The sequence below is a fragment of the Balaenoptera ricei genome, chromosome X (assembly GCF_028023285.1).
Source record: "Balaenoptera ricei isolate mBalRic1 chromosome X, mBalRic1.hap2, whole genome shotgun sequence".
Lineage (NCBI taxonomy): Eukaryota > Metazoa > Chordata > Mammalia > Artiodactyla > Balaenopteridae > Balaenoptera > Balaenoptera ricei.
Genome location: NC_082660.1, coordinates 107572305 through 107598553, shown reverse-complemented (window position 1 = coordinate 107598553; position 26249 = coordinate 107572305). Strand labels below are relative to the sequence as shown.

General features: G+C 47.2%; 1 protein-coding gene across 4 annotated transcripts in view; it reads left to right on the top strand.

Annotated features, from left to right (window-relative positions):
* TMEM255A (transmembrane protein 255A) overlaps positions 1-25968 on the top strand; it is a 47287-nt gene extending 21319 nt beyond the window's left edge. The window contains exons 5-10 of one of the 4 annotated variants that reach the window (XM_059910347.1): positions 1570-1638; positions 3386-3457; positions 3866-3954; positions 10945-11107; positions 17392-17535; positions 25193-25968. In XM_059910347.1, coding sequence (XP_059766330.1) covers positions 1570-1638; positions 3386-3457; positions 3866-3954; positions 10945-11107; positions 17392-17535; positions 25193-25528 — 873 coding nt within the window. In that variant the 3' untranslated portion in view covers positions 25529-25968. Of the gene's footprint in view, positions 1-1569; positions 1639-3385; positions 3458-3865; positions 3955-10944; positions 11108-17391; positions 17536-24137 lie in introns of all 4 variants that reach the window. The other 3 variants (XM_059910349.1, XM_059910348.1, XM_059910350.1) reach the window with 3 other exon arrangements.
* Positions 25969-26249: the final 281 nt, after the last annotated feature.

Below are 26249 nucleotides of genomic sequence, written 5' to 3'. Positions count from 1 at the left end.
GCCTCACCCAGAGCACACTGACACTCAGCAGAAAGCAGTCTCGTGGCCAGCCCTCCACTCCGGAGCTGCTAGCCCTTCGGATGTAAAAGGCTGCCTTGGCTAAGTGGCCTTTTCTTACCTCCCAGTCACATGGGCTTGTTCCTCCCCTGGGGCCTCAGTGCACAAGAGCATCCAGAGGCAGCATATGGGGGACCATCACACACACACGTCTGTCTTCATTTAGGCAGTTGGTGGCTGAATGCTCTTTGCAGAACCAGGAGGTCAGGAGGGCTACGACCAGCACATCAAGCCTCCCCTTCGGCAGGATGATGATGACTTCTGCCACTGCCCAAACTCGGAAAATAAACCCTGCTGGCAGTGACCATAAGAACCCTCATTCCTTTCCAGCCTGACTCCAGGCTGAGCCCACAGGGCAGTGTACTTTCAGAACATGGAGCGGCCAGGACATTCATGTAGAAGCAGCTGATGGAAGGTCCTAGGTCCTTGACGGGGCAGCAGGCAGGGAGGCAGGAGGCACTTGGGTGTCATGTACAGGAGATGCTCAATCACATGTGTGGGGAAAAGCAGCCACCAGGATTATTGAAAACGGTGAGAGAAGTGGGTTTAGGGGGAAGGAGGGGCAATAGATAAACTCCCTCTGCCAAGGTGCTTTTGGCCAAGTTCCAAAGGTCAGTTTGCATAAACTGCTTGTCCTGTGCTAACCTGCTTTTGGTCGAAGCCCCCTACCAGTCAGGGGATGTTTAGTGTCCCCCGGAAAGTGGGCAGCATCCGCTGACTGACAGTTTCCAGGTAGCACTGGATTGCACCTGTCTGTTCTACCCCAGCCCCTGTGTCTGAGAGCTCCCTCACCAGGAAGCTGCCCAAGTCAGCAGCGTTAGTCAACTGTCCTTGAGCCCCATGTTAGTTTTCTGGGCTTCAGTGGTATTTTTGGAGTTCACTGTCTTTAATCTGTGTAGTTGAGTGAAATTGGCTCATAGTTCAGTTGAGTTAAAATGTCCAGCAGGCTCCATGGCTACCCACTCCACTGGGGCTCGCTTCCTGAGCTCTTCCTTCTGAAAAAGCTGTGGCAATGACCGCAGGGTGTACACATCAGCCAGCCCTGGTCCTGTCCCCAGGTGATAATGGATCCTCATTGTGGGAGCTGGCCTCCCTCCGACTGGGAGTGTGATGTTGCAATAACTTGGAGTTTTGACTTTTGTTCCCTGGGGACTCTTTGCAAAGAGACAAAGACTAGAAATAAAAGAAAACCAGAGCGGAAATTTCAAGAAACCCACTTCTCAGTCAATTTCCTAATTTCTCATTAACCAAGTGGCCCAATAGAAAGCAGTTATTAGAACATTTTTATCTGATCCTCACATTCTCAGCCTCCCTAGATGGGCAGCTTTCAGAAATCAACCCAACCCACTACCTGCTCTGGGTGGGTGTGTGTGTGTGTGGGTGTGGGTGTGTGTGTGTGTGTGTGTGTGTGTGTGTGTGTGTGTGTATTCAAATCTTTTATTACCAGTCAGAGCACTTGCTGCTCTATTTTCCAAAGCCAAAACCCATTTGGTTTGGTGTTTCCGTTTCCAGGATCTGAAACCGCTCTATGCTAACCGGTGCCACTATGTGCCCAAGACATCCCAGAAGGAAGCTGAGGAGGTAAGAGCCAGAAGGAGGCTGCACGTCTTACCTTTGGGGAAAGTCTCCTGTTCTGCCTGGAACCCCCTTTCTTTTACTCTTTTTCCCGGGCCTACAGCTTGCTACAAGGTATGTTTAGTTGATTTGTTCAGTGGGTCAGAGCACAGTGCTAATGGGGCCACGGTCATAGGTTAGAGCCTCATGAGGCCTAATCAGATTTACTTTGTTCTGTGGCCACAGGCTGCCCCTCTGACCCCAGCAGGCAGCCTCTCAGTGTGTGGCTTTGATCCCGAGAGGGACAGATGAAGAGTACAGAGGCCACAGGGTAGGTCCCTCCCCCATGTCTGTGGATGATGGTTCAGCTGCCTGGACTTGATGTCCAGCTGGAAGAAAAGTGGGAGCCCCACCAAGGCAGCAGGCCTGGACCGGGGAGGCAGAGTCTGAGTCCCACACGTGGGAGGGGTCAGGAAGCCAAACGAGGGTCACTGAGAAGCCTGGTCCACTTTGAGGCTCTGGGGAGGCCTGGGCTGGCAGCCTGGCCCCTGTCATGACATGCCTGGAGGCCAGTCTGATGATGCTTGAGTGGACACGTGAGGGTGTGTCTCTCCTGCCCCGCACGGCTCTCCTTGGGTTCCTTGTTGCCTCACACAGAAGCAGAGGCAGTGGGCGGTGAGGTAAAGCTTGGTTCCAGGTCATTTTTGGAGAGCTTTCATTTCAGCTCACAATCACCTCTCTCCAATCCAGACAGCCCTTTAATATAAAACTCTACCATGTGCTTCTAGCAACCTCGACCATTTGGTTCTCTATTAACTTCAAATTGAAAGTCAATGCGCCCCCCCCCCCGAGAATAGTTAGAAAAATGGTAAACTTGTGACTGTTAGAAAAAAGTGGCGGGCTTCCCTGGTGGTGCAGTGGTTGAGAATCTGCCTGCCAATGCAGGGGACACGGGTTCGAGCCCTGGTCTGGGAAGATCCCACATGCCGCGGAGCAACTAGGCCCGTGAGCCACAACTACTGAGCCTGCGCATCTGGAGCCTGTGCTCCGCAACAAGAGAGGCCGCGATAGTGAGAGGCCCGCGCACCGCGATGAAGAGTGGCCCCCGCTCGCCGCAACTAGAGAAAGCCCTCGCACAGAAACGAAGACCCAACACAGCCAAAAATAAATTAATTAATTAATTAATTTTAAAAAAACTTCAAAAAAAAGAAACAGGCCTTAAAAAAAAAAGAAAAAAAAGAAAAAGGTGGCAAGTGGATATAAAATGGTGACTGCATTGCATAACTTCAGGGGAAGCTGTTTTCCTTAACATACAGTGTGAACAGTGCCATCCACTTGCCCCATTTTCCTTACCCAGTCACTAGTTTACCATTTTTCTAACTATTCTCGGGTTAGAACGGAGTAGAAAGATGTGTGTGCCAACAGCTTATCAGAAAGGCATGAGCTTTTGGATGAAGGACCCAATATAGAAAAAAGTGCGTGTTTACCACCAATATTCTCTATAACACAGTGAAACAAATTTACAAGCACTTCATTGCATCCACATGGGGCGGGGGAGAGCCTGGAAGATTTCTCACAAATAAGAGATGATAAATGGAAGTTAATTTTTACATCTTTTTTGCAAACTCGAGATGTGTAAAATGTCATTGCTGTTCTCTGGATTTCATCGTGTTCGCATTCTTGTGTTAACTTGGTGACTGTAAAAATGTTAATAATGACTTCCATAGGTTCACTTGTAACCCTGGTCCCCCTAACCCTATTTTTCCTATATAAGGTCATAAGTTCCTCAACCAAAAATTCTCCTTCCGCGAGGGTTATGAGGAACCTTACCCAGGCAGCTCGAGAGGTACTATTGTACTTCAGAGTGCATGTGATGGCCCCTCTGTCTTCCTTCCCATCTGGTCCCCTTTTCCCCATACCCTGATTTCCCGCCCCTTGTATCCTCATTTCCTACCATCCATTTGTTCTTCTGTCCGTCCTTCCATCCGTCCTTCCTCCTCTCCATCTCCACCCTTCAGGGATGGGGCCCTGAGGGCTGTGGCTGAGGCTGCACGTGAGCCCAGCTCCCCAGTGACTTGCCTCACACATGAGTTCAGCCAGCCACCTGCCCAGCCCCATCCTGCCCGTGCATTGGTGTGTTCATTTCACAGCCATCCTTACCGTCTCCATCAGTCACTAACTCACAGTGCCAATCCCAGAGGGTCCCGCCTCCCATCCAGTGCCAGCTCACCTCCTCACTGTGGTGTGTCCCCAGGTGAACTGCCCTCACCTCAGCCGTGGATTCTGCACACCTCGCATCCGGGGCAACACCTGCTTCTGCTGTGACCTCTACAACTGTGGCAAGTGAGTGCTGAGCCCCTGATGGTTTGACCACAGTGGGCACGAGCAGGGCTAGGGTCGGGGAAGGGCGCACGGTAGGGATCAGAGAAATAGAAGACATTGGTCTTCAAAGGATTTCAGCTGACATGCATTACTTGCCTTCTCTGTGCCAGGCATCATGCTAGGTGCTGTCAAGTATCTGATCTCATTTAATTCTTACCTATGATGTATGTAGAATTATTATCCCCATTTTACAGATGATAAGACTGAGGCTCAGAGGAAACAGACAGGTAGTTCAAGGTGACACAGAGTTCGAAAATGGTAGAGGTTGGGTTCATACTCAGTTCTGTCTAAGTCCAAGTTCAACAAATAGCCTGACTCTGTTCCAGACGCTAGAGATTCAGCAGCAAACAAAACAAAATTCCTTGCCCTCACAGAACTTAGATTTTGGTGCTAGTTCTGCTACAACCACTCTGGCGCTCTGCCCTTCAATTGTTAAAACATCATTTATTCTCTTTCAAGACATATTTAGGTGCCAGGAATACAGAGAGTCCTGCGGAGAAACTCGCAGACTAGCAGGGATGACCGACCTGTGAGCCATTGATTACAGTCTAGTGTGAGAAGTGCTGTGCGGATCTGGGGATGTACCGGAGACCCTCTCTATGCAAATGACTGGAAGTCAGAGTCGCTGGGGGCAAAGAGGGGGGGCGTGTCAAGGAGGAGGGGATGTGGGAGCTGAGACTTAAAGGATAAGGAGGGAGTTAGGAAACAAACCCAAGTGGGGTGGAGGTGGGCAGGGTCTTCCCAGAAGTTGTGGGGGAGGTGAGGGCAGAGCGCTGGTCACAGATCAGATCACGGAGGGCTCACTGGCCATAGGAATGCCTCTGGACTTGACCCTGTGAGCAACTGGGAGCCGTTGAAGGGTATAGCGTGGAAGATGGATTTGAGTGGTTAGAGACTGGAGGCTACTAGGGGGCCACTGCAAGAGTCCAGGCCAAAGGGAACAGAGCCTAGATTAAGTTGGTTTGGGGATGGTGGAAAGCAAGGAGTACTTTTAAGAGCAATTTAGAAGGTGGAATAGACAGGAATGCGTGAGCAGGTGATGCAGAGCATAAGTGAATGGCCCTGTACGCGGGGTCTGTCAGCCAGTGCCTGCCATGCACGTGTTTTCTTTCAGCTCTCAGTGCAGGGGTGCTGGGGAGGGGGAGGGCGGAAGGGAGGGAGGAGTTGGCAGAAGGGGCCCGGATGGAGCTAGGTAGGTCCAGAGGGGTCAGCTGGGTGCACCCCTCCTCACTCACACTCCCTACTCATGGTTTTGGGGGGCCAGTTTCTCCGGTTTGAGGATTAAAGACCTGACAGACCAGAGGCAGTGGGGTGGGGGGAGGAAAAGGGGGGACTCACGCCAGCCCTTTTACTTTCTTTGCTAGCACCGGTCTCATTTCGGTCTCATTTCGTTAAAAGGTTTGGCAGTGGAGGAAGAGAAACTTAAAGACTCAAATGAGGTTTCGGGATTATCTGGGAGATTCAATTATTCATGTTGTAATAATAACTAACACTTGTAAAGGACTTCCCTCCTTAGTGGTGATGGAGAGCTGGCTATAATTGTACTCCCTGAGCCGATCCTTCCAAAAATGATCAAAGGAATGTAAAATAGGTCCTAGGGGAATTGGGGTTACTTTGCTCTTTCCTCTTGCCTTCCCGTGTCCATCCCCCTCCCCCTGCTCAGTCCTCCCCTCTGTTTCCCCTCCCCTCCTTTTGACATCCTGTCCTCTGGCTAGCTCTCCTCTCCCCTCTCCTTTCCCTTTCCGTTCTGAGATCCCAGGAGGAGAGAGGAGGCCCGCTGAGAGGGCTGAGAAGTGATTCCTTATGGGCACACCTTTCTCTCCACAATTAGGTATGTTTCTGAAAAAGGTCTGAATAAACTAAATCCTACTTTAAATTCCATTTAGCTGAGCCTTTAGGTGAATTTTTTTTTAAGTGGAGACTCAGGCCCAATTTATCTTCCTGTCAATCTGAACTTCATAATAACTGACTTTCTTAAAGCAAGTCATGCCAGGATCGTCTTCAAGGCCCTAAAGGAATTCTATGAGGAGCTCTGCTAAACTCTGGGCTCCCTAAAGGCAGCGAACACAACTTCATCTTATCTGTATCCTCAGGCCCCGGCACAGGACCGGGCTTGAATGAAAGACCTGATGACAAGGGAGTGACATGTGTTGAAAAGGATCAAAAAGAGGAACACCCTTTTCCCCAGGAAAATAAACTATTGGACCAGACAACTAAGAGGGTTCATGGGGACACTGCTCCTAACAACCTTTGAGCTGGAAATGCTGTTCACCTACCTGATGCCTGGGGACCAGCCTCAGGCGGTGATCGAGGCCTTGCCCAGGTCTGTAGCGTTGAGATTCCAAGGGCAAAGCCACTAGAAAACCACTTACTGAGCTTTTCATCAGGAAACAGTCCCATGCGGTCAGAAAGCAAGGCCGCGAGACTTAAGAGGTGATGATCCTACAATAGAAGGAAAAGAGTTTCCTTGACCCGAGACTTTTTCCAGCCAGCTCGAAGGAGACCTAATCTCCAGGCCTAAATATAGCTAGCTGCAAGCATTCTGAGGCTCGGAGACTTTAATTTTGCCGAATGCGTATTTTTTTTCCTCACACGAAGCCTATTTTTAATCAATTGCCAGCTCCTCTAGTCCATTTCCTGGAAAGGAGGCCAAGAAAAAAAAAAAAAGTGGGAACAAAAACATCAGGCAGTCATTTGTATAGCGCTACGGAAACAGAGTTTCTGCTGTCCCCTCGAAGCCACAGACCTTCTTTGACGTCAGGGGCAGCGAGGTTTTAATACCAAACATAGATGATTCCATTTCATCCTGTGCAGGAAGGTGGTTTCTCTAGGACGCAGCTCTGCAGCAGCTGCCTTTCAGCCTTCACTCAGCTTTGGAGAGGTCAAGTCAATATCACTGGTTTTCGGTGTGTAACCTAAAGGAAGCGAAAGGAAATGGGGGTGGTTTGTGAACTGCTGCAGCTGGTGATGAATAAAATGAAAGATGATAGCTCACTTTCATCCATTCCTCCCTTTGCCAAACTTTTATTGAGCTCCTACTGTGTGCCAGGGACTGTTCTAGAAGAATAGATATCCTTAAAATAACATTTTGCCCTTAAGGAACTCAATTTACCAGGGGGATTATGGGGAGGGGGGTTTAGACCGATACACAGAATACACGCAGTGAGAGAAAGATGCACAGAGGCTGCCCATAGCCGCTGCCTGCCCACCAAGAGTTGGTGAATAGTTCCAGGCCCTTATCGAAGAGCAGAAAGGTGCCCTTTGGCTTTATCCAAGATCTGTTGCCTCCTACTCTGTTGAATGTGGACTGAAACACAGAGAGGTTCTATTTCTCCAGGCACACCCAGCAAGTTGGGAGCAAGGGGGTAAAAGCCCGCACTGGGTAATCAATCTTATGATCAATGCAATGATCCGTCTTTGAACTCAGTTACTCATTCACCAAGTATCTATTGATGACCCATAACGTTTCTACCACCCAGCTAGGAGGCAGTGAGGGAGACACAAAAGAAGTGTAAGAGATGACCTTGCCCTCCAGAGGTTAGAATTTAGACGGAGCCATCGTGTCCATCTTGGCCTTGGTTGTAGTTTTAGCACCCGGCACGGTACTCAGCACTGGGTAGGCTCTCAGTAAATATCAGATGAAATGAATAGCTGAATTATTGACATATGCAACGTGCCAAACTAAGAAGAACAGACTGAGGCTGTGGGAGTCCAGGTACAAAGCTAATGAATGGGCGCTGGAGTCCTTGAAGAATGAGACGTGTGTGTTGAAGCTTTGTGCAGCGGGAGAGATCAGGACAGGCAGAGAACAGAAGGCAGTACCTCCCACGCAGGGGGAGAAATCTGAGCAAAGGTCTGGAATAAGTACCCAGCATGGCCAGTTTGGTGCTTCTGAGGATTCCAGCCTGGCTGGAATGTGGATTCCACTTTGGAGTTGGATTATGGCAGACTGAGGAATTGGGATACTTTTTCCTGAAGGTAATGGGTAGCCAGGGAAGGGTTTTGATTAAATGAATGACTTTTAGTTTTACAAATGTGTTAGGAAGCTGAACCAGGCAGTGATGGGGTCTGGCAGGAGGGCCCTGCAGTCACGGAGGCTTGAGGGTGGGAGCAGTGAGAATCCAAAAGATGGACTATCAGACGAAGCTCTGCCCAGAGACTGAACCAAATGGAATCGTGAATCTCAAACAGAAACAAACCACATTAATTCGCTAAACCCTGAACCAGATCTAGTATTAATGTTCTTTTGCTTCATGGTTCAGTAAAAAAACATTTTAGTAGCTGCTGAACCCGCTCAAACTGAAACCAAACATACATTCTCTACAATTAGTGAATACTTTTAAATGAACTACTAACCTAGCCCCATGCTGTGGTCTGTGCTTTTTAAGCGTCACTGCCTTTAAGAACACGATTCAAAGGTTTGAATCATTTTGCCAGAGGCTGGCTCTTAAAAGGGAAAAAACACAGCTACATGTTTTGGGGGGGCCCCTTACAATGTGCTAGAGTACTGCTTCCGTGCATTTGCTCATGAAATCCCCCGGGCTCAGAGAAGTTAAGAAAGTTGCTCAAGGTCAGACAGCAAATAAATGACAGAGCCAGGGTTCAAATGCAGTCTGATTCCAGAGTCTGCTCTGCTGTACCACCCATCTGTATGTGCTACCAGCCCACCCTCGGTGTTTTAGGACATAAGCAAAGATACCTGGGGAGAAGTCAGAAGCTGATTCTCAAGCCTCCCCTGCACCCCTACAACCCCACACTCGCCCTTATACACAGGCCTGCCTTTTTCAGGGGAGAGTTCTTGTACAGCGGTGCCTTTTTGAGCAGTAAGTAATCTGTGTGTCCTCCCTGCCCCATCCCCAGGCTCGAGTACCATGCCAGCTAATAGGAGACACTCAATGTATGCTTCCAGGTGGTGTCCAGCTATGTTCCTGAAAAACCTGAAATCCAGCTGAAATTCTGATGAATTGACACACTGTTAAAATTCCACTATGAAAGCTTACTATTTAAAACAGCGGGTCTCAAATATCAATGAGCTCGTTAACACAGATTCCAGAGCCTCACCCCAAGAGATTCTGCCAGATTTAGTAGGACTGTGGCTGGGCCTCAGAATCTGCATGTTTAACCATCTCTTTCTCAAAGATGCATGCACACACAGACACACAGAGACTCCCACAGGCACACACAACTAACACACTGACACAGGCAGGCACATAGACACACAAACAGATTTTGACGCAGGCTGTCCTGTAACCACACTGATTTCAATTCCTTAAAGAAGCACTGGTTTTAAAGAATTCTAAGATAATTCATCTGTAAAGTTTAAAAGTCTTCTGTGAATAATCTCTCCCTGATTCATTTTGGAGGTTAACATTTAATTTTTTTTTCTTTTTCATTTTCTGTATTCTTTTAGCAGGGGAGTCACACATAACTATCCTGATGCCAGGGGGTTTGGTTCTAAGTTTAATTGTAAGAATCATAGTGTTTAAGATTCATTATTGATTCCAGTGGCCAAGTTGTAAACTAGTTTGCAACATCCAGGAAGACAGGAGCTTCCATTTAATTAATTTAACCAGTATTCATGTAGCACCAACTATGTGTCCAGCACAGCAATGAACAAAACAAACCAAGTCCCTAACCTCATGGAGCTCACATTCAAGTTAGGGAGACAGACAGTAATGAAGCACACACATTAGTAAGGAGTAAGTGCTGCAGAGGATTTAGGGAAGGGAAATTAGCTTGGGCTGCCATAACAAAATACCATAGACTGGTTGGCTTAAACAACAAATCTTTATTTTCTCATAATTCTGGAGGCTGGAAGTCTGAGATCAGGCACCAGCATTGTCAGGTTCTGGTGAGGGCTCTCTTTCTGGCTTGCTGATGGCCACCTTGTTGTGTCCTCACGTGGTCTTTCCTCAGTGTGTGCATGCGTGTGGAGAGTTCTCTCTTCCTCTTTTTGTAAAGCCACCAATCCTATCAGATTAGGGCCCCACCCTTATGATCTCATCTAACCTTAATTACCTCCTAAGAGCCCTTCTCCAAATACAGTCACCTTGGGAGTTAGGGCTTCAATATATGAATTTTGGAAGGGAACACAATTCAGTTCATGGCAAGTAGTGGGCTAGAGAGTGACCAGGCTGGGTGGGGGTGGGGATGTCTTTGGACAGAGTGGTCAGGGAAGGCCTCTCTGAGGAGGTGATATTCAGATTTTGTGCAGGAATTCAGCTTTAGTACTTTATTGGGATGTTGTTTTTCGTTTGTTGGTGTTTTGTTTTGTTTTGAGAGAGGAAACACTGAAATCTTCGAAGCCTGAATTCAGATCCCAGCTCTACCGCTTACGACTTGAGGAAATTCCTAACGTCTCTGTGCTTCAGTTTCTTCATCTGTGAAACGGGAATGGTGGTAGTACTTACCTCATACAATATTGTAAGGATTTGCAGCACAGCCTAATAGAACTTTCTGCGATGATGGAAATGCTGTAATCTGCTCTGTCCAGTACAGTAACCAGCCACTAGTGTGGCCCTTAAACGTGTGGCTGCTGAGCACTTAACATGTGCCTGGTGAGACTGAAGAACTGAATTTTTTACTTAATTTTAATAGTCACCTGTTGACTAGAAGCCGCCATATTAGCACAGATGTAATGAATTCACGTCTGTAAAATGCTTAGCCCCGTGCTGGGCACATAGCAGGTGTCAATGATTGCCATCTAGGATTAGCATTAGCTGATGGTAACAAGTGTTTCTCTGGCAGGTAGGAGGGTTTTTGGGGATAAACGGTAATCACACTTTGATTGATTATCGTATCTTGCTCCCCGAGTGCACTGTTGGCTACGATGTCCCTTACGATAGCTCCCCACCTGCCCACCTGTCTTTTCACTGAGCCGCATGGTAGCCAAAGCCCTAGAGGGACAGCCTGCCCCCTGGAGACTGACTGGATGTGCTTCTCCCCGTCCAGCCGGGTGGAGATCACCGGTGGCTACTACGAGTACATTGACGTCAGCAGCTGCCAGGATATCATCCACCTCTACCACCTGCTCTGGTCCGCCACCATCCTCAACATCGTCGGCCTCTTCCTGGGCATCATCACTGCTGCTGTCCTGGGGGGCTTTAAGGACATGGTAAGGAAGGAAGTGACTTCCCATCCCACAGAGGCCCCTCCTCCTGTCAGGGCTGGGGCGAGGCTAGGCGGTTGGGGGCAATGGGGACCCACGCTTTGAAGGGAGGAACAGAAAGCCTTGGTTCAAGAATGTAGCTGCCTTTGGGACTTCCCTGGCGGTCCAGTGGTTAGGACTCCGTGTTTCCACTGCAGGGGGCGCGGGTTCGATCCCTGGTTGGGGAACTAAGGTCCCACATGCCATGCAGTGGGGCCAAAAAAAAAAATGTAGCTGGTTTCAAACATCTCAAGTCGAAGGAGCCAGGTGATGCCATCAGCCTGCAGACATTTCTTGTTAACATGAGTTGCCTGTGTTTTTGAGGCACATTCTGGGGGTGGGTGGGGTTCATGCTAGCTATGTAAACATAGCCTTAATTACCACCCCCCACTCCCTCCACACACACACACTTTTAGTAGAAACCTTTTTGGGGGTATTTCTATTAACAGACTTTGGGAGAGCTGGAAGCAAAGACGTTTTTAGCTACAGGTAAGAGTACTGCTCGTCTCCCCCTCCCCAGGAATTTCCTCCTGGAGTTTCTCCAGAAAGAGCCTCAGGACTCTTTCTGCATGTGAAGGCCCAGCCCTAGGCTAAACTGCTGGTCAGGTCTTGTCCTCAACCTTAACCTCACTCTCAGTCTCCCTGCGTCCCCTGTGCTCCCTTTCAACTCTTTTCCATATTCGTGTGTATGTCTGCAAAGGCACCCTAGGACTCAGCGCCCAGTAGGTGCTCCATAATAGTGGGGTCCTTCCTTCTTTTGCTTTTAAAGCATTTCAAAGCATTTATTTGCTTATGTAATAAACCTTGATCCCTAATTATGGAGATAATAATAGCTTTAGAGCTATGGTTCTCAACCTGGCTTCAGATTAGAATGGAATCACCTGAGGTGCTCTAAAAAATCCGGCTGCCCGGACCGCTCCTCCAGAGATGCCAATTTGATTGGTCTAAATTGAAGCCCAGGCGTCAATACTTTTTTAAAAGCCCCCCAGGTGACTCCAACTGTGGCCATGGTTGAGTATGGCTGCTTTAAAGAAATGTCCCACCCATGTCTAGGGAATTATTTTGTGCCTAAAAAGGGTTTTCCTTTGACCCCAGAAATGAGGCAGATAACCCCTAGGCCTTTGGCTGTTTCTGTCCCATCTGGGGAGTCACTGAGGAACAGGAAGCTGAAAGGCAGCCTGTAGTTTGGCCCTGGACCGTCAAAAGGATGAGTAATGGAAAGTGAAAGGTGCGGTGGGACCAGGGAAGAGAAAAAACTCCGCAGTTTTGGGCAACAAGTCCCCAGTAGAACCGGGCTAACTGGAAGTATTGAGTGTTCCTGCTGGTGACCCTGCTGCCCAGCCCGACTGTCCCTCTCTCACACACGCATTTCTCATTCCCGGGCCCCTCCTCCCGCCCGGGAAAGCACAAGCTTGGGGGAATCATCAAGGTAGGGGGGCCCCTTGGAGGGAGAAGGCTGTCCTGTAAGTTCGGGCCTGACGGAGCATTGGGGTGAGAAAGCTTCAGAAAAGCTGTTTCTGGGTTGGAGCTTCTTTGGAGAAAAGAATGCCCTTTGTTCTTGGAGACTTTCCCCAGGGGGCAGGTGAAAGCAGAGGCCTTGTGTAGAATCTGAGCCGCTCGGGCTGGAAGAGAAGCGTCTGGTTGGGGCTGGCGAGTTGAGATGGGACATCAGGATGAGTGTTAAGGCTTCTCTGAATTATCCCTCGAGCTCTCGGACATGGACAGCTGAGCGCCCTGATGTACAAATGGAGTGGCTGGTGGCCACTTGGTAGGCTCTGTGGGGCTCCTGCAAGGACCTTTGTCAAAACTCAATTGACCACTGATGTTTAGGTTTATTTCTGAACTCTTTTTAATTGTTGAAGTATAGTTGACTTACAATAGCATATTAGTTTCAGGTGTACAGTCTGCACTGTTAATTTCACTGTGACCTTGATCTCTAGGGGAATAGGGGCTTGTTGACAGTCTGTCCTGAGAGGTGCCAGTAATGGCCCCTTTACTCTCCGTAAAGGGCTTTTGTACAATTTCTTTCTCCGCTCCTCACCACCACTAGTACCTCGTGAAGTAAATATTACTCCCCCCATTAACAGATGAGGAAACAGGCCAACAGAGGTCAAGTTACCTGCCCAGGGCTAAATAGCAGAGCTGGGAGTGGAGCCCAGGTGTGTTAGATGCCAGAGCCTTTGCTCCTTCTGCTTCATCCCAGCTGCCCCTAACGAGCATTCGGCTGGCCCTTTCTGGTTCTACAAGTGTTTTAACAGACATGACCTCCTTTGTTTAGTTGCTTTCATTAAAAAAATTAAAAGCAAGTTGTTTCCAACTGTTGGGAGCTTCTCTGAGAGGAAAGGAGGAGGGCGAGGGAAGACCTGAGCGTCATCAAATGCCAGGCCTGGGAACCCAATCAAGGGCCAGTGGGGAAAACGAAAGATGAAGGCAAAGAGCAGGGGCAGAAGATTTGATTCGTGACGGGAGAGAACAAGCGGGGGTTATAAGACGGGGGCACCAAGGAGGAACCATTGTTTCCATCACTTTATTAAAATGAGGCACATGGTGTGGAAAATCCTGCAGCATCAACCAGGTAGGCCTACATAAAATCCTCGGCCCGGGTCCAGATGTGCTTGGTGACTCTTGGCGTGCCTCCGCCTTGAGTAGGATGCCTTGGGGGCTGCAGGGAGGCCCAGGGGTGCTGGCTGATGAAAGGCATTCCTGAGTAGTGAGGCCAGGAGCCAATAGCTGTGAGCTGGCAGCCTTCAAAGAGATCAGCTCAGAGCATCGTTTCCAGAGTTGTGGGAACCTGAAAGGAAAAAAGACGTCTTCTTTCCCTGACCAGAGGGGCTTGGTGAAAAGGGTGTTGAACAAATGTTTGATGACCAAAGTGTTTGCTGCCCAAAGATATAAGAATTTGAGGTGAATCTTTAAAAGGTGATTATATCTTGCCATTTTCTCCTACTTGGTGTCTCTGGTTTAGAGTAAAGTGGGGAGAAGTCAAAGCGGCCTTCTTTCCAAAGTCCGCAATTGTTGTCTCAGAAGAGACTCAGTGTTGTCCAGGAGAGACGGCTTTGACCATTTCCCGTGCTACCTAGTAACTGTTTGTTTCACTGGAGCTCAGAATGCTACTGGTCAAAAATGGGGGTCTCATAACTTAAGCCCCAGAATTATTGGTACAGAAATACACGCACTCCTATATGCACACACAAGTAGAGATGGAGCCCAGATTTATTGGAAAATCAGAATTACTGATTTAAAACATAACCGACCATGGGACTTCCCTGGTGGTCTAGTGGGTAAGACTCCATGCTCCCAATACAGGGGGCCTGGGTTCGATCCCTGGTCAGGGAACTAGATCCCACATGCATGCTGCAACTAAGAAGCCCACTTGCCACAAGTAAAGATCCTGCATGCTGCAACAAAGGATCCTGCATGCCGCAACTAAGACCAGAAGCAGCCAAAATAAATAAATATTAAAAAAAACAACAACCATAAGCAGACCATTATTTGGGGCCATCCCTTTTGCTTCTTCCCTGCCTGACTCCTGACTTCACCCCCCTTCACTCCCTCAACCTCTCTTGGTGCCCTGTCCATTTTCTCTACGTCCTCTACACTTCTCTTCTGTGGCTTTCTTGTGCTTATTTAATCTTCCTCCTGTGTTTATTTCTCTATAATAGTCAACTTCCTTTCAAAGATTGTCCTGGACCCCCAGCCTCGCTGCACACACAAAACCTTTTCTAGATAGAGTTTACATTGCATGATTGCTTCTCTATGGTTAGGCTTAGTTTATTTGCATAGAAGAACTGGTTTCGTTTTGCAAGAGCTGGAGGGTGTGTTTTTAACTGACACAAGGCCAACGGAACATGGTTTCTGGGACTTCCTCAGGGATGACATTTCTTTTTGGAATCCTTGTGGAGAGGTAAGGGCATTTCTGAGCACTCTTCTGTAACGCGAGCCAGCCCTTGGAATGGTCAAGATCTAAGTTCTCTCCCACACAAGAGAGAGGCTGAGAAACATTTCTCTGGTTGTCTGTGAGCAGCATCATAATGACTGAGGCTTGTAGCTCTTCAAACCTCCTAGAGATGTAAACAGTAACCCACTCCAAGGAAGAGAGCAACAGACTGTGTTGAAACTTGCTATAAGGGAGTTTCCTCTGCCAACATCCCACCATGGTTGCCTGTGACATTGCCAAAGCCTGCCCACACATTTTCATCACTTGAGAGGAAGCTTCTGCTCTCCGTTAATGCCAAGTAGATACGTACCAGAAAGAAGACACATTGATTTTACAGACAGCTGTTGATTATCCACATGAATGGAGGAGGTGTCAATGACATGGATGATGGAAAGAACATTTACCCACACCTTGACCCATGTGGCACTCATAAGGTACAGAGCACAGTCCTGCTTGGGAACTAATGAGCAGTGGTGGCTTCCTTGAGCAGTGTTTTGGCCTTGTTGAAATCTGCAACCCCATCCTGGATAAGATTAGCTTTAACCCTTGAAGGGCTACACACGACACCATGTTATAAAAATGGTATTAAATTCTTTCTGCATTGCTTTGTTTTCCCAAAAAGTGAGGGTGGAATCTGCAAGAATCCTTACAACTTTTACAAACCCTTTGTGATCGATCACATTTCTGTCACAGCAATAGCAATAGCCTTGTCCGTTTGACATTTTGTATTTGGGGTCTCAATTTCTTCTTTTTCTTTTTTGCTTTTGAAAATCATACAAATGATTTCAACTTTTTTATAGGTTTGAATTTTTCAAAATAATAAGTTGCGGGGAAATGACACAAGTAATACATGTTAGTTGCGAAAGCCTTGGCTATATAATTGAAAGTGAAGAGTCCTCATTTACTTCCTAGTACCGCTGCCCTCCCCAGAGATAACCATAGTTAACAGTCTGTTGTGAATCTTTCCAGATTAATTTCATTGACAAACACACATATGTGTATAATTGTTTGAGTCTTTATTTTTTACATAAACTGGGATTATGCTACATTAATGTAACATGGTGGCTTTTTAAAAAGATTTTATTTTTTTAGAGCAGTTTTAGGTTCACAGCAAAATTGAGAGGAAGATAGATTTCCCACGTACCCCTTCCCCACACGTGCGCGGCCTCCCCCATTACCCACAGCCCCCACCAGAGGGGTACATTTGTTACCAAGGATGAAGCTATATCACCACATCAGAATCACCCAAAGTTCATAGTCTACCTTAGGGTTCACTTTTTTTTTTAAAATTATTTATTTGTTTATGGCTGTGCTGGGTCTTCGTTTCTGTGCGAGGGCTTTCTCTAGTTGCGGCAAGTGGGGGCCACTCTTCATCGCGGTGCGCGGGCCTCTCACTATCGCGGCCTCTCTTGTTGCGGAGCACAGGCTCCAGACGCGCAGGCTCAGTAATTGTGGCTCACAGGCCTAGTAATTGTGTGCTCCACGGCATGTGGGATCCTCCCAGACCAGGGCTCGAACCCGCGTCCCCTGCACTGGCAGGCAGATTCTCAACCACTGCGCCACAGGGAAGCCCCGCTCTTTTTTATTTTTAAATAAATTTATTTATTTATTTATTTTTGGCTGCGTTGGGTTTTCGTTGCTGCGTGCAGGCTTTCTCTAGTTGTGGCAAGCGGGGGCTACTCTTCATTGCAGTGCGCGGGCTTCTCATTGCGGTGGCTTCTCTTGCTGTGGAGCACGGGCTCTAGGCGCACGGGCTTCAGTAGTTGTGGCGCGTGGGCTTCAGTACTTGTGGCACGCGGGCTCTAGAGCGCAGGCTCAGTAGCTGTGGCGCATGGGCTTAGTTGCTCCGCGGCATGCAGGATCTTCCCGGACCAGGGCTCGAACCCGTGTCCCCTGCATTGACAGGCGGATTCTTAACCACTACGCCACCAGGGAAGCCCCAGGGTTCACTCTTGCTGTCGTAATTCTATGGGTTTGGACAAATGTATAATGACATGTATCCATCATTATGGTGGCAAACAGTATTTTCACTGTCCTAAAAGTACTCTGGGCTCTGCCTATTCATCCCTCTCCCCAACCCCAACCCCTGGCAACCACTAATCTTTTTATTGTCTCCATAGTTTTGCCAATGGCTTGTTTTTGTTTTTTTAATTTAACAATATATCCTGGACAACTTCCCTGTCACTAAATATAGGTGCACATCATTGTTTATCAATAGCTCCATAGTATTCTGTAGTACAAATGTACATGGTTTATTTAACCATTCTCCTAGTGATGAACGTTTATGTTGTTTCTAATTTATGTTTTTCTGCAGAACCCAGCTCTCCCAGCACTGAACTGTTCTGTTGAAAATGCCCATCCGACTGTTTCTTACTACGCTCGTCCTCAAGTGGCATCCTATAATACCTACTACCATAGCCCTCCTCACCTGCCACCTTATTCTGCTTATGACTTTCAGGTATGTTTTGAGAGAAAAAGAACTCTCTATTACCCTTGCTCTCGCTCATGCTGTCTCGTTCTCTCCCTAATTATGGACCCTTTCTAATATATATGACGTAGCCAGGCTCTCTATCCCTGAGGGCCTTTAGCAGCCTGTGGGTACCAGTGACTAGCTTAAGGACTGCATAGGCAGGCAATGATGGGAGAGATGGGGAGGGTGGGAAAGACACAAGAGGAGAAGAAACAGAATGAGGGAAGAAAAGGGGAGAGGAGATAGGATCCAGGTGTCCCAAGTTGCCTTGACCTACACCGAGGTACTCATGAGTATGTCACCACGGACCCCTGTCCAACAGGGGCCTTTTCCATTTCTCTGCCACCGGGAGAGGCCTGCCTAGTCCTGCTCCTTAGCACAAGGGCATTCTGAGCCACACAAGGGTTTGAATCAAATCTGTAATGAGGAAGAAGTCCCTTCTTTTCCTCCAGACTTCCTAACTGGGACTCTGCAGAGAAAATATTTTTTATACACCCTCCTCCCCTTTTTTGCCTTGTTATCACGTGGGTCAGAAATAAGTGTTACCAAATTTGCCCTTTACCATTTTCCTTTTGAGCTAAGACTAAGCACAGAAGAACAGAACCCAAAAGGCACATAATTAAAAGGAATTCATTGTATGCAGAGCACTGAACTAGACACTTCAGGAAAACAAACGGAACAGTCTTTTAGGCATTTACAGTGACCCTAAACCCTGGACCACAGAAGGATGGGATTACACTCGAATCTGGTTAATTCAAAGTTTGGGGACCAAGGAAATGCCTTTGAAAGGAGGGAAGCTCATAATGAATTTACTTCTATTGACCAAGAGCCCTGAATGCTCCAAGGGGACATAAAAGCATGACTGTTTGGGGGTGGTTCCAATTAACCAGCCAGTTTAGAAAAACAGAGCCCTTGGGCAACCTAATTTCCACTTCAGATTAACAAAATAATTGAAACTGAAAACCCCCCTATTTAGTTGAATAAAGTGTACTTTGGTTTGGTTTACATACTGTACGGGGAGGTCTAGGACTCTATATGGCAATAGGAATACGTATCTATAGTGTGAAGATGGATTTGTTTGCTGTCATAAAATACAGCACCAGCACAAGGAGGCATCCATTAAAGCTTGGGAAAAGATGTTAGAACTTGTTTTAAAGCCTACTGTATTCACGGGTAGACAAATCAGGGAACTTGTTCCCCAAATAGGTAATATAGACCGGAAAACACAAATATGTTCTAAAAGGGCATAGATAATTGCAGTAGTGACAGAGGCAAAGGAGTCCTTTAAAAGAATGCAGGGATGTTGAACCTAGCACAGGAGGGTCACCATTCTTTGGGGACGCCCATAATAAAAAGTCATCCTGGGGCAGAGGGGCCATGCGTGGCTCCCAAGAGGCTGCTTCCATTTTTTTTATATCGAAGTAAATTATATTGACTATATTGATTTTAGGACTTTTCACTTTATAACGAACCCCTGAAGTAGTAACAATAACCTCCTTGGTGATGGCTGCTGCAAACTCTAAGATAGGAAGCCCCTGTTTAGGGGATGGGGCCATCTCTCTGTCCATCATTCCTCATTCAAACACTACCCCAGGCATGAAAACAAGATTGCCAATGCCAGTGGTGGCCCAGGCTGTTGGTTTCAGTTCAGTCAGTGTTGACTCTGTGTTCCCATGTGCCAGGAACTGGGCCAGGAGCTATGGATGTAGAGATTGAATGAGACATAGGCCCTGCATTAAGAGACCAGTCTAGGGACCTGAAGGGGACTGGTCAGGGGACAGCAGTGGGGACAAAACAGTAAGTAGACTATTACCCAGAGTGCTATGGAAACCCAGACACAGGGTACCTAACTCAGAGAAGGGATCCAAATCTAGCCGCCTAACCCAAACCTACACCGTGGGCTCAAAGCAGGCACTTCAGGGATTTGTGGAAGCCTCTGCTTTTTAATGACAGCTCCTATTCAATGAGCACCTACTATGTACCAAGCATTGTGCTAAGTGCTTTACAGTTATCTCATTTTTGTCGTTTGAGGGAAATACTCTTGTCATTGCCATTTTTAAGTTGAGATGACTGAGTCATGGAGGAAGTAAGTAACCTCTCCACAGTCACAGAGATGGTAAGTGGAGGACAAGAATATGTATCCAGGTCTGTCTGATGCCAGAGATTGGCTTGAGGGATTCTTTGGAGAAGCTGTAAGTCTGAGTATAGCATTGATCTTTTCCCCAGTTAATTTTAGGATATTTACACATTCTACTGGTTTAAATTATGGACTTCCTAATCATGACTCGGAAAGGGTCTCTTTACTCTCTCTCTCTCTTTTTTCCATTTGGCTGTGCCACGCGGCTTGTGGAATCTTAGTTCCCTGACCAGGGATTGAACCCGCACCCTTGGCAATGAAAGCGTGGCGTCCTAACCACTGGACTGCCAGGGGATTCCCTTTACTTTCTCTTATTATGTTATTAAATTGCTCCCCACTCCAAGGACTACTGGGACACTTCTTATACCTCTTCTGGTTCTTTCTGTAGGTTCAAGCCGTCTTTTGTATTTCCTTTTTGGAGACTTTATAAATTTATGGGTTTTAAGGTGTATGTTTTTAAGTGATTTGTTTCCTTCTAGAACTTACAAAGTATTTCACTTTAGTATTTGAGTGGAGCTTTCTTTTGTTCACCAAGTTCCATTCCCTTATTGTTTCATAGGAGGAAATACCAGTCTTTCCCCAAGAAAGCCAAGAGGATGAAGGAACATCTGCTATGTTCCCAGATAAATAGAAAGCAGTCAGCAAAACGCACACCACCTCTGACAATAAAACCACCAGAAGCACAGACCTACCAAAAAAAAACAAAAGCCAGAGCTCCCTTAGTCTCATCTCAGATTGTAAAAGGGCCCAAATCATAGCAGGAAAACTGACCTTTCTAGACTTTCTCCTGAATGACTTCCCCATTCTGGTCGTTTCCAAATAGGACTATTTATGTCACTGCCTTTGAAGACTTCTCTTTCCTTTTTATCCCAAGGCTGATAGAAGGAAGAGGAGATTTATAGAGTTTTGTTTTCACCCCTCAAAGTCATGCTCTTATTGGGTAGCTGTCCAGTCAGGAAGCTTGGGAAACATTTCTTGTGGTCAGACGGGAGCGAGGACGTGGGTCTGGTCAGCTGGCCCTGAGGATGTTGTGACTCTTGCAAATGTTGGACTCCAAGGCGTCCAAGATTAGAAGCCAAGACTGCTGGTGCCTCCTTGCTCACCTCCCCAGCGCTCACTTCTCTTGCCCCTTGCACTCATTTCCCCATGGCCAAGCAGTCCATATCCTGTAGGGTATAAAGCATCCGTTTCTACTTCTGCTGGGAAATTCAACCCAGTGTAGCTTTGGGGTAAATCCCTTAAGGCTTCCAGCCATACTCCCTAGTCTGGCCTACTGGGCCAGACCCCCTATTTCACTCTAGCCATTTGGTGAATCGCCAAGTTTAGCTTAAAACAAAAGCCTCTGCAAAATGCGAGCACCTCTGTTTATGCTCTTTATTAAATCACATGAAGGTACGCTAGGTTTCGTCGTAGCCACTGAACAGGACCCATTATAAATGGGGCCCCTTGAATGAGAGGGTCGCGCTAGTCCGGGGGGAGGCGGTAGATGGCGCAGGTTGCTGAGAGCCTTAGGAGGCTGCCGCTGCTGCCGCCACTCAACTTTTTATTTCCCCTCTCCTGCTGAGGTTCTCCTTGCCTCTCCTCCTTTCTCTTGTTTCTGATCCCTCCCCTTTTCTTCCTCTTCCTTTTCTCCACTCTTCTCTCCGTCTCCCCTGGCTTTGCTTTCTGGGTCAGAAACAGAGGGGGAATGCAAAGAACCAAGAGACCCTGGATTTCACCCTTGGGACACAGCATCTTTTGCTGGTACCCTTTATCACCCGGCCAGTTCCGGGGCTCTTTTTGGAGTCACTGCCTCCCAGTGCTTCTGAAGAGAGAAGCACACGTGGCAGAAACGCACAAGGGTCTTGCGGAGTGTGGGTCTGCATGGGGCAGGGAGGGGCAGGCTGAGGCGGGAGAGAGAGCCGGCTCCCTCCTCTGTAGCTCCACCGCCCTAGGCCACCCCAGCCTCTAAGCAGCAGCTCGGGAAGCTCGCTCGAGCTGACGAGGCCCAGCAGTAGGCTATTTAGATGCTTTTCATGCTTTTCATGCTTTGTGGTGCGAAAGGATTCAAAGCTCTGTTCTTCTGAGCTGCCTGTCCCTAGTCCAGTCGACTCTTAGGCAGGAAGCAAAATGCACCGGGCCAGCTCCCCAGCTGCAACAAAGCCAGATCTTTCCCAAGGTGCCTGCCTGTTGCTAGGAAACTATGCACTGGTACGGTGGGCGCCCCCCACCCCGCCCCACCCGCAACAAATCCCAGGGGTGTGTGTGGACTGCAGCCAGTTAGCTCCCTAACTCTGCCAGGAGCCCTTCGAGTTTATCCCTAAGACTCCCAGCATCCTCAAAGGGAAGTGAGAAGCATCCCACCCCCTTCCCCCTTAATACTTTCCCAAACATGAAACTGAGAAGTGAAAACCCAAGGCCGTTGTACCACCCCCTCTTATTATCAAAGTGTACAACTGCCACCCACGGCAGCTGCTGCCCACGGCAGCCTTTTACTGCCTCTCAGGACAGAACGGCCTTTAGCTCCACCGTCAGAAACTTGCCCCTCCCTTCTGTGGCTGGGCCACAGAGAACTGGCGTCCTGGCTCTCACTATCCTGGAACGGGATTTGGAAGGGCAGAGTGGCACATCCCCAGCCACAGAGATCTTGTCCCTAGTGGGTTTTTGCTCTCCTCTCTGGTTTAAGAGGACAGCGTTCTTAGTTGAGGAAAGCAAAAGAAGAGGAGGGAGAGAGAGGAGAGAGTTGTGCAGTGCGGAGTGGAAAACTAGGAAATCACGATTCCAGTGTCTTAGAAAGCATACCTCCTCCTGGAGGGAGGAGAAATTTTGAGATTTTTGAAAGGAATCTGGCTTGTCTCGAGTCCACTGCCTCAAGTTCTTTTGTCTTTAAAGGCTTTCTATGACCCTGTCATTCCTTCTCTCAGCTCGAAAGGATGGATGTGATGGGGAAGGAGGGGATGTTGGCCGCTACGGCCTCTTCTCAGTCCTGACATTATGTGGTGGGAGATGGAGATTTCAGTGTCTCAAGCAAGACCTAGAAACCAGGACAACCCTCTCTAAGGAGTGCAGAGGTCAGGACTGGTGATAAGGAGAATCAGCCAACTGGTCTCAGGCTCCATATACCTCATGGCAAGGCTGACTCTAGATTGCTCTAGGCCTGAAAATGACATGATCTACTTAGACTCCGGCCAGCAGAACAAAGAAAAGGCATTGACCTCCCCAGACAGCACTTGAACTCTTGAGAAATTTTTTGATGTAAGTGGGTCTTTTTTTTTTTTTTTAATATAGCAGTTCCTCCTAGAGCTAAGGCACAACAGAAAATTGCAGTTCTGCAGCCCTGTTCGTTAGCTTACGTTTGCTCTTCCTGAGAGCCTAAAACTGGCCTCCTGCCTCTTGCCATCCCTATAGACCCCTCCAGCCTTCAGGCCTCAGCCATGCTCCACCACTGGAGCAAGGCAACAGTACCCACAAGATGTGACCGTAGTCTTTGAAAATAGATTTTATTTTTTTAAAAAACATGCCAAGTTCATCTTCTATGCTCCTGAAGTTAGAGTACCTCCTACTTGCCAAGCACTGTTCTGAGTTCTGGGAGAGAGAGCAGTGAACAAAACAGGCCAACTCTCCTTGAGCAGGAAAATCATTAGGGTCGAGGGTATACACGGGCCAGGGAAAGAGAAGTGGCAGATGACTCCTAACACGCCAATTCACTGGGTATTTTTTTAACCCATATCTCGCTCCCTTCCCAAAGACTACAAAAGTTAGACAACACAAAGTGTCCCTGCAACCTGGTAGATTGGTCCTCACTCTTATCTTTGTGATTCTCACCTCCACGCCTTTGTTCCTCTTTGCCCTCCAACATACCCTGCATTTTGGGGTGGTGGGCCACAGTTAAGATGAAATAGAAATTGTTGGACTTTGAGTTAGAAGACCCCAGATCCAAGAAAGCCATTTAACCTCTCTGACCTTAGTTTTTTTGTTTTGTTTTGGTCTGTGAGATGGGCTCTGTGATGATATATTTTTGTAGCAAAGACTTTCCCAGGTATTAATGGCTTAACCTCAAATATCCTTAAGGCCCAAACTACCTTTTTGAAGACTAGTTGGGATGCTGTTGCCATGGCTCAGGGGGTAGTTGTTGGAGGCTTGAGTTATAAACGTGGTAAAGGGAGTGATGGATTCCAGAGACGACACAGAAGTAGGAGCAACAGGGCTCGGTAACTGACTGAATGAGGGGGTCCAAAGGGAGGGGTGGGGGAGGATTCCAAGGCCTCTCTGCATGAGCTCTGCAGCCTGAGTGACTGAGAGAAGGTGGGACCAGCTCAGTTTCATGCCCCTCATTAACCCTGCGAGGTTTAGGAACTCTTGGTTGTTCCAAACAGAAACACACTGGGTCCGTATTCATTTTAAAATAATGACTGACATTGGAGAATCGCAACCTCACTGCCTAAACTGATGTTGTTCTATTTTGATTACACAGCATTCCAGTGTCTTTCCATCCTCCCCTCCCTCTGGACTTTCTGACGAGCCCCAGTCTGCCTCTCCTTCGCCCAGCTACATGTGGTCCTCCAGTGCTCCACCCCGATACTCTCCACCCTACTATCCGCCTTTTGAAAAGCCACCCCCTTACAGCCCCTAAAGAGGAATGTCTGCTGGCTATTGAGATTATTGTGGCTTTTGTATTTCTGCTTTAGTGGAAGTGTGTAGGGTACAAACTTTAAAGTGTGATTCTTATGCATAAAGTTTTGCAATGGCCTGCCAGGCTAAGGAAAGATAGGGAAGAAGCTTATTTGTTATCAGTGCAGAGCAGGGGTGGCTAGACTGAGCCCAGCACTTCCAAGAAGGGCAACGCAAGGCTGGAGAGCCATCCCAGCAAGCAGCTTGTCTTGTTTGGACCTGCGTTACCCTATGGCCCCGCCTCTGTGTGCAGCAGAAGTGTGGTTGCCATCTGCTTCACTTTGTGTAAATGGAGTGTTGTCCTCCGGCCGTTGGCAGATCGCCACCCTAGCACCTTGGTTGAAGCACCTGGCTTATAGGCCCTGTCTTTCCCTACCACTAAAGTCAGTCCCTAAGGAAAATTTCCCAGATGATGGGGCTACACGGTAGTTCCAATGCAGAGAGTTCTAAGATTTTGTTTGCTTGTGTCTGGATGCTGAAAAAAGCTGCCCATGTCTCTTACTCCTTTCTTCTCTGTATTGTAAAAATGGCTATTGTGATCATTCAGCTCAGCTTCTGTGATTGGTACCTCCCAAAGGGAAAAGTGCAATAGTCCTTTGAGTAGTGGGGAACAGGATTGATTGTTCAAGAGGCACTGAAATACACAGAACAACATGTGAGATGTTTTAAGTGGATCTCAGTTATACATCGGGTAACTTAGGAGACAGCGGTTCTACTACATGTTGCATTTGCTGCAGGAGATACAAATCTTACGGTTAAAATTGAGTTCAAAAATGCTAGATTAGGTTCTTGGGTCGTGTTATGATTGTTACTAATCTTTGTGACTGTTTATCTTCAAATATTGTGCTTCAATCCCAGCAAACCGCACGTATCCTGCACCCCACCCCCAAAAGAATCATCTGTATTTTAATGCCACTGCTCTTATTGGTCCTTTTTTCTGTTGAGACCAGTCATGACAGCGTTCAAGATTATGAAAGTGTTACAATGCCGCTTTGTCTGCAATACCTCAAATGTAGCCAACTTGACAAATTCTTAAGTGTTATCGTAGATTTAAAATCCATCTGGCACATTGTGGTAGGTATTTGTACAGTTCTTTTAATTATACACAGCTTTAAACCTCAATCTGATGAATTTAACACTTCGGCACCATGCCTTCACTTCAGAATGAACACTTTCATTGTGATCTTATGTTAACCTGAGAATCGATTGATTTAAAGGAAGATTGATAATCCTACACTTGTACAACATAAAAATACAGGGCTACAGGAGGGTACCTAATTAGACAGTTCTGCAAACACAGAACGCATACAGGAAAAATTTCCAGCCAATTTCGCTACCTCCCAACGCCATGGATTAGCGGTAGCAGGCAAATGCTGGTGCTCCCATCTACCTTGTAGACACCCAGCCATCAAGAGTTACCAAGGTACAACCAGTGTGCTCATTGTTCACAGTAAATGTTTGCAAAACATTCAGTTTAACTTTCGGCATCACGACTGATGTCTCATCCGGATTTCAAATCTGAACAACTATAATCCTTTTGCGTTATATAAAGTTACTATTATTTTCTACAGTTCTGAGCATATTAAAATTCTATTGGATTTCAAAAAGGGACTAATAACCAATTGACTTACTATACAAATATCAACTTGTAATAATGAAATTTCTTGCTGTTTACACTTTACATTTTGCTTTAGTGAACGTGTATGGGTATTTAATTTTTTTAAAGGCACCATTACATAGTATATCCTACATTTATCACATTTCTTAAAGTGTTAAGATTCTATGACTCATTTCTATGTATTTTTCTTACTTTACAAAATAACTTGAAACAGTATAGATTTTGTAACACTTAATTTGAGCAGCTTGTTTTTTTATCACATTGAACTATAAAAAGTGCATGTTACCTTAGAAAAGT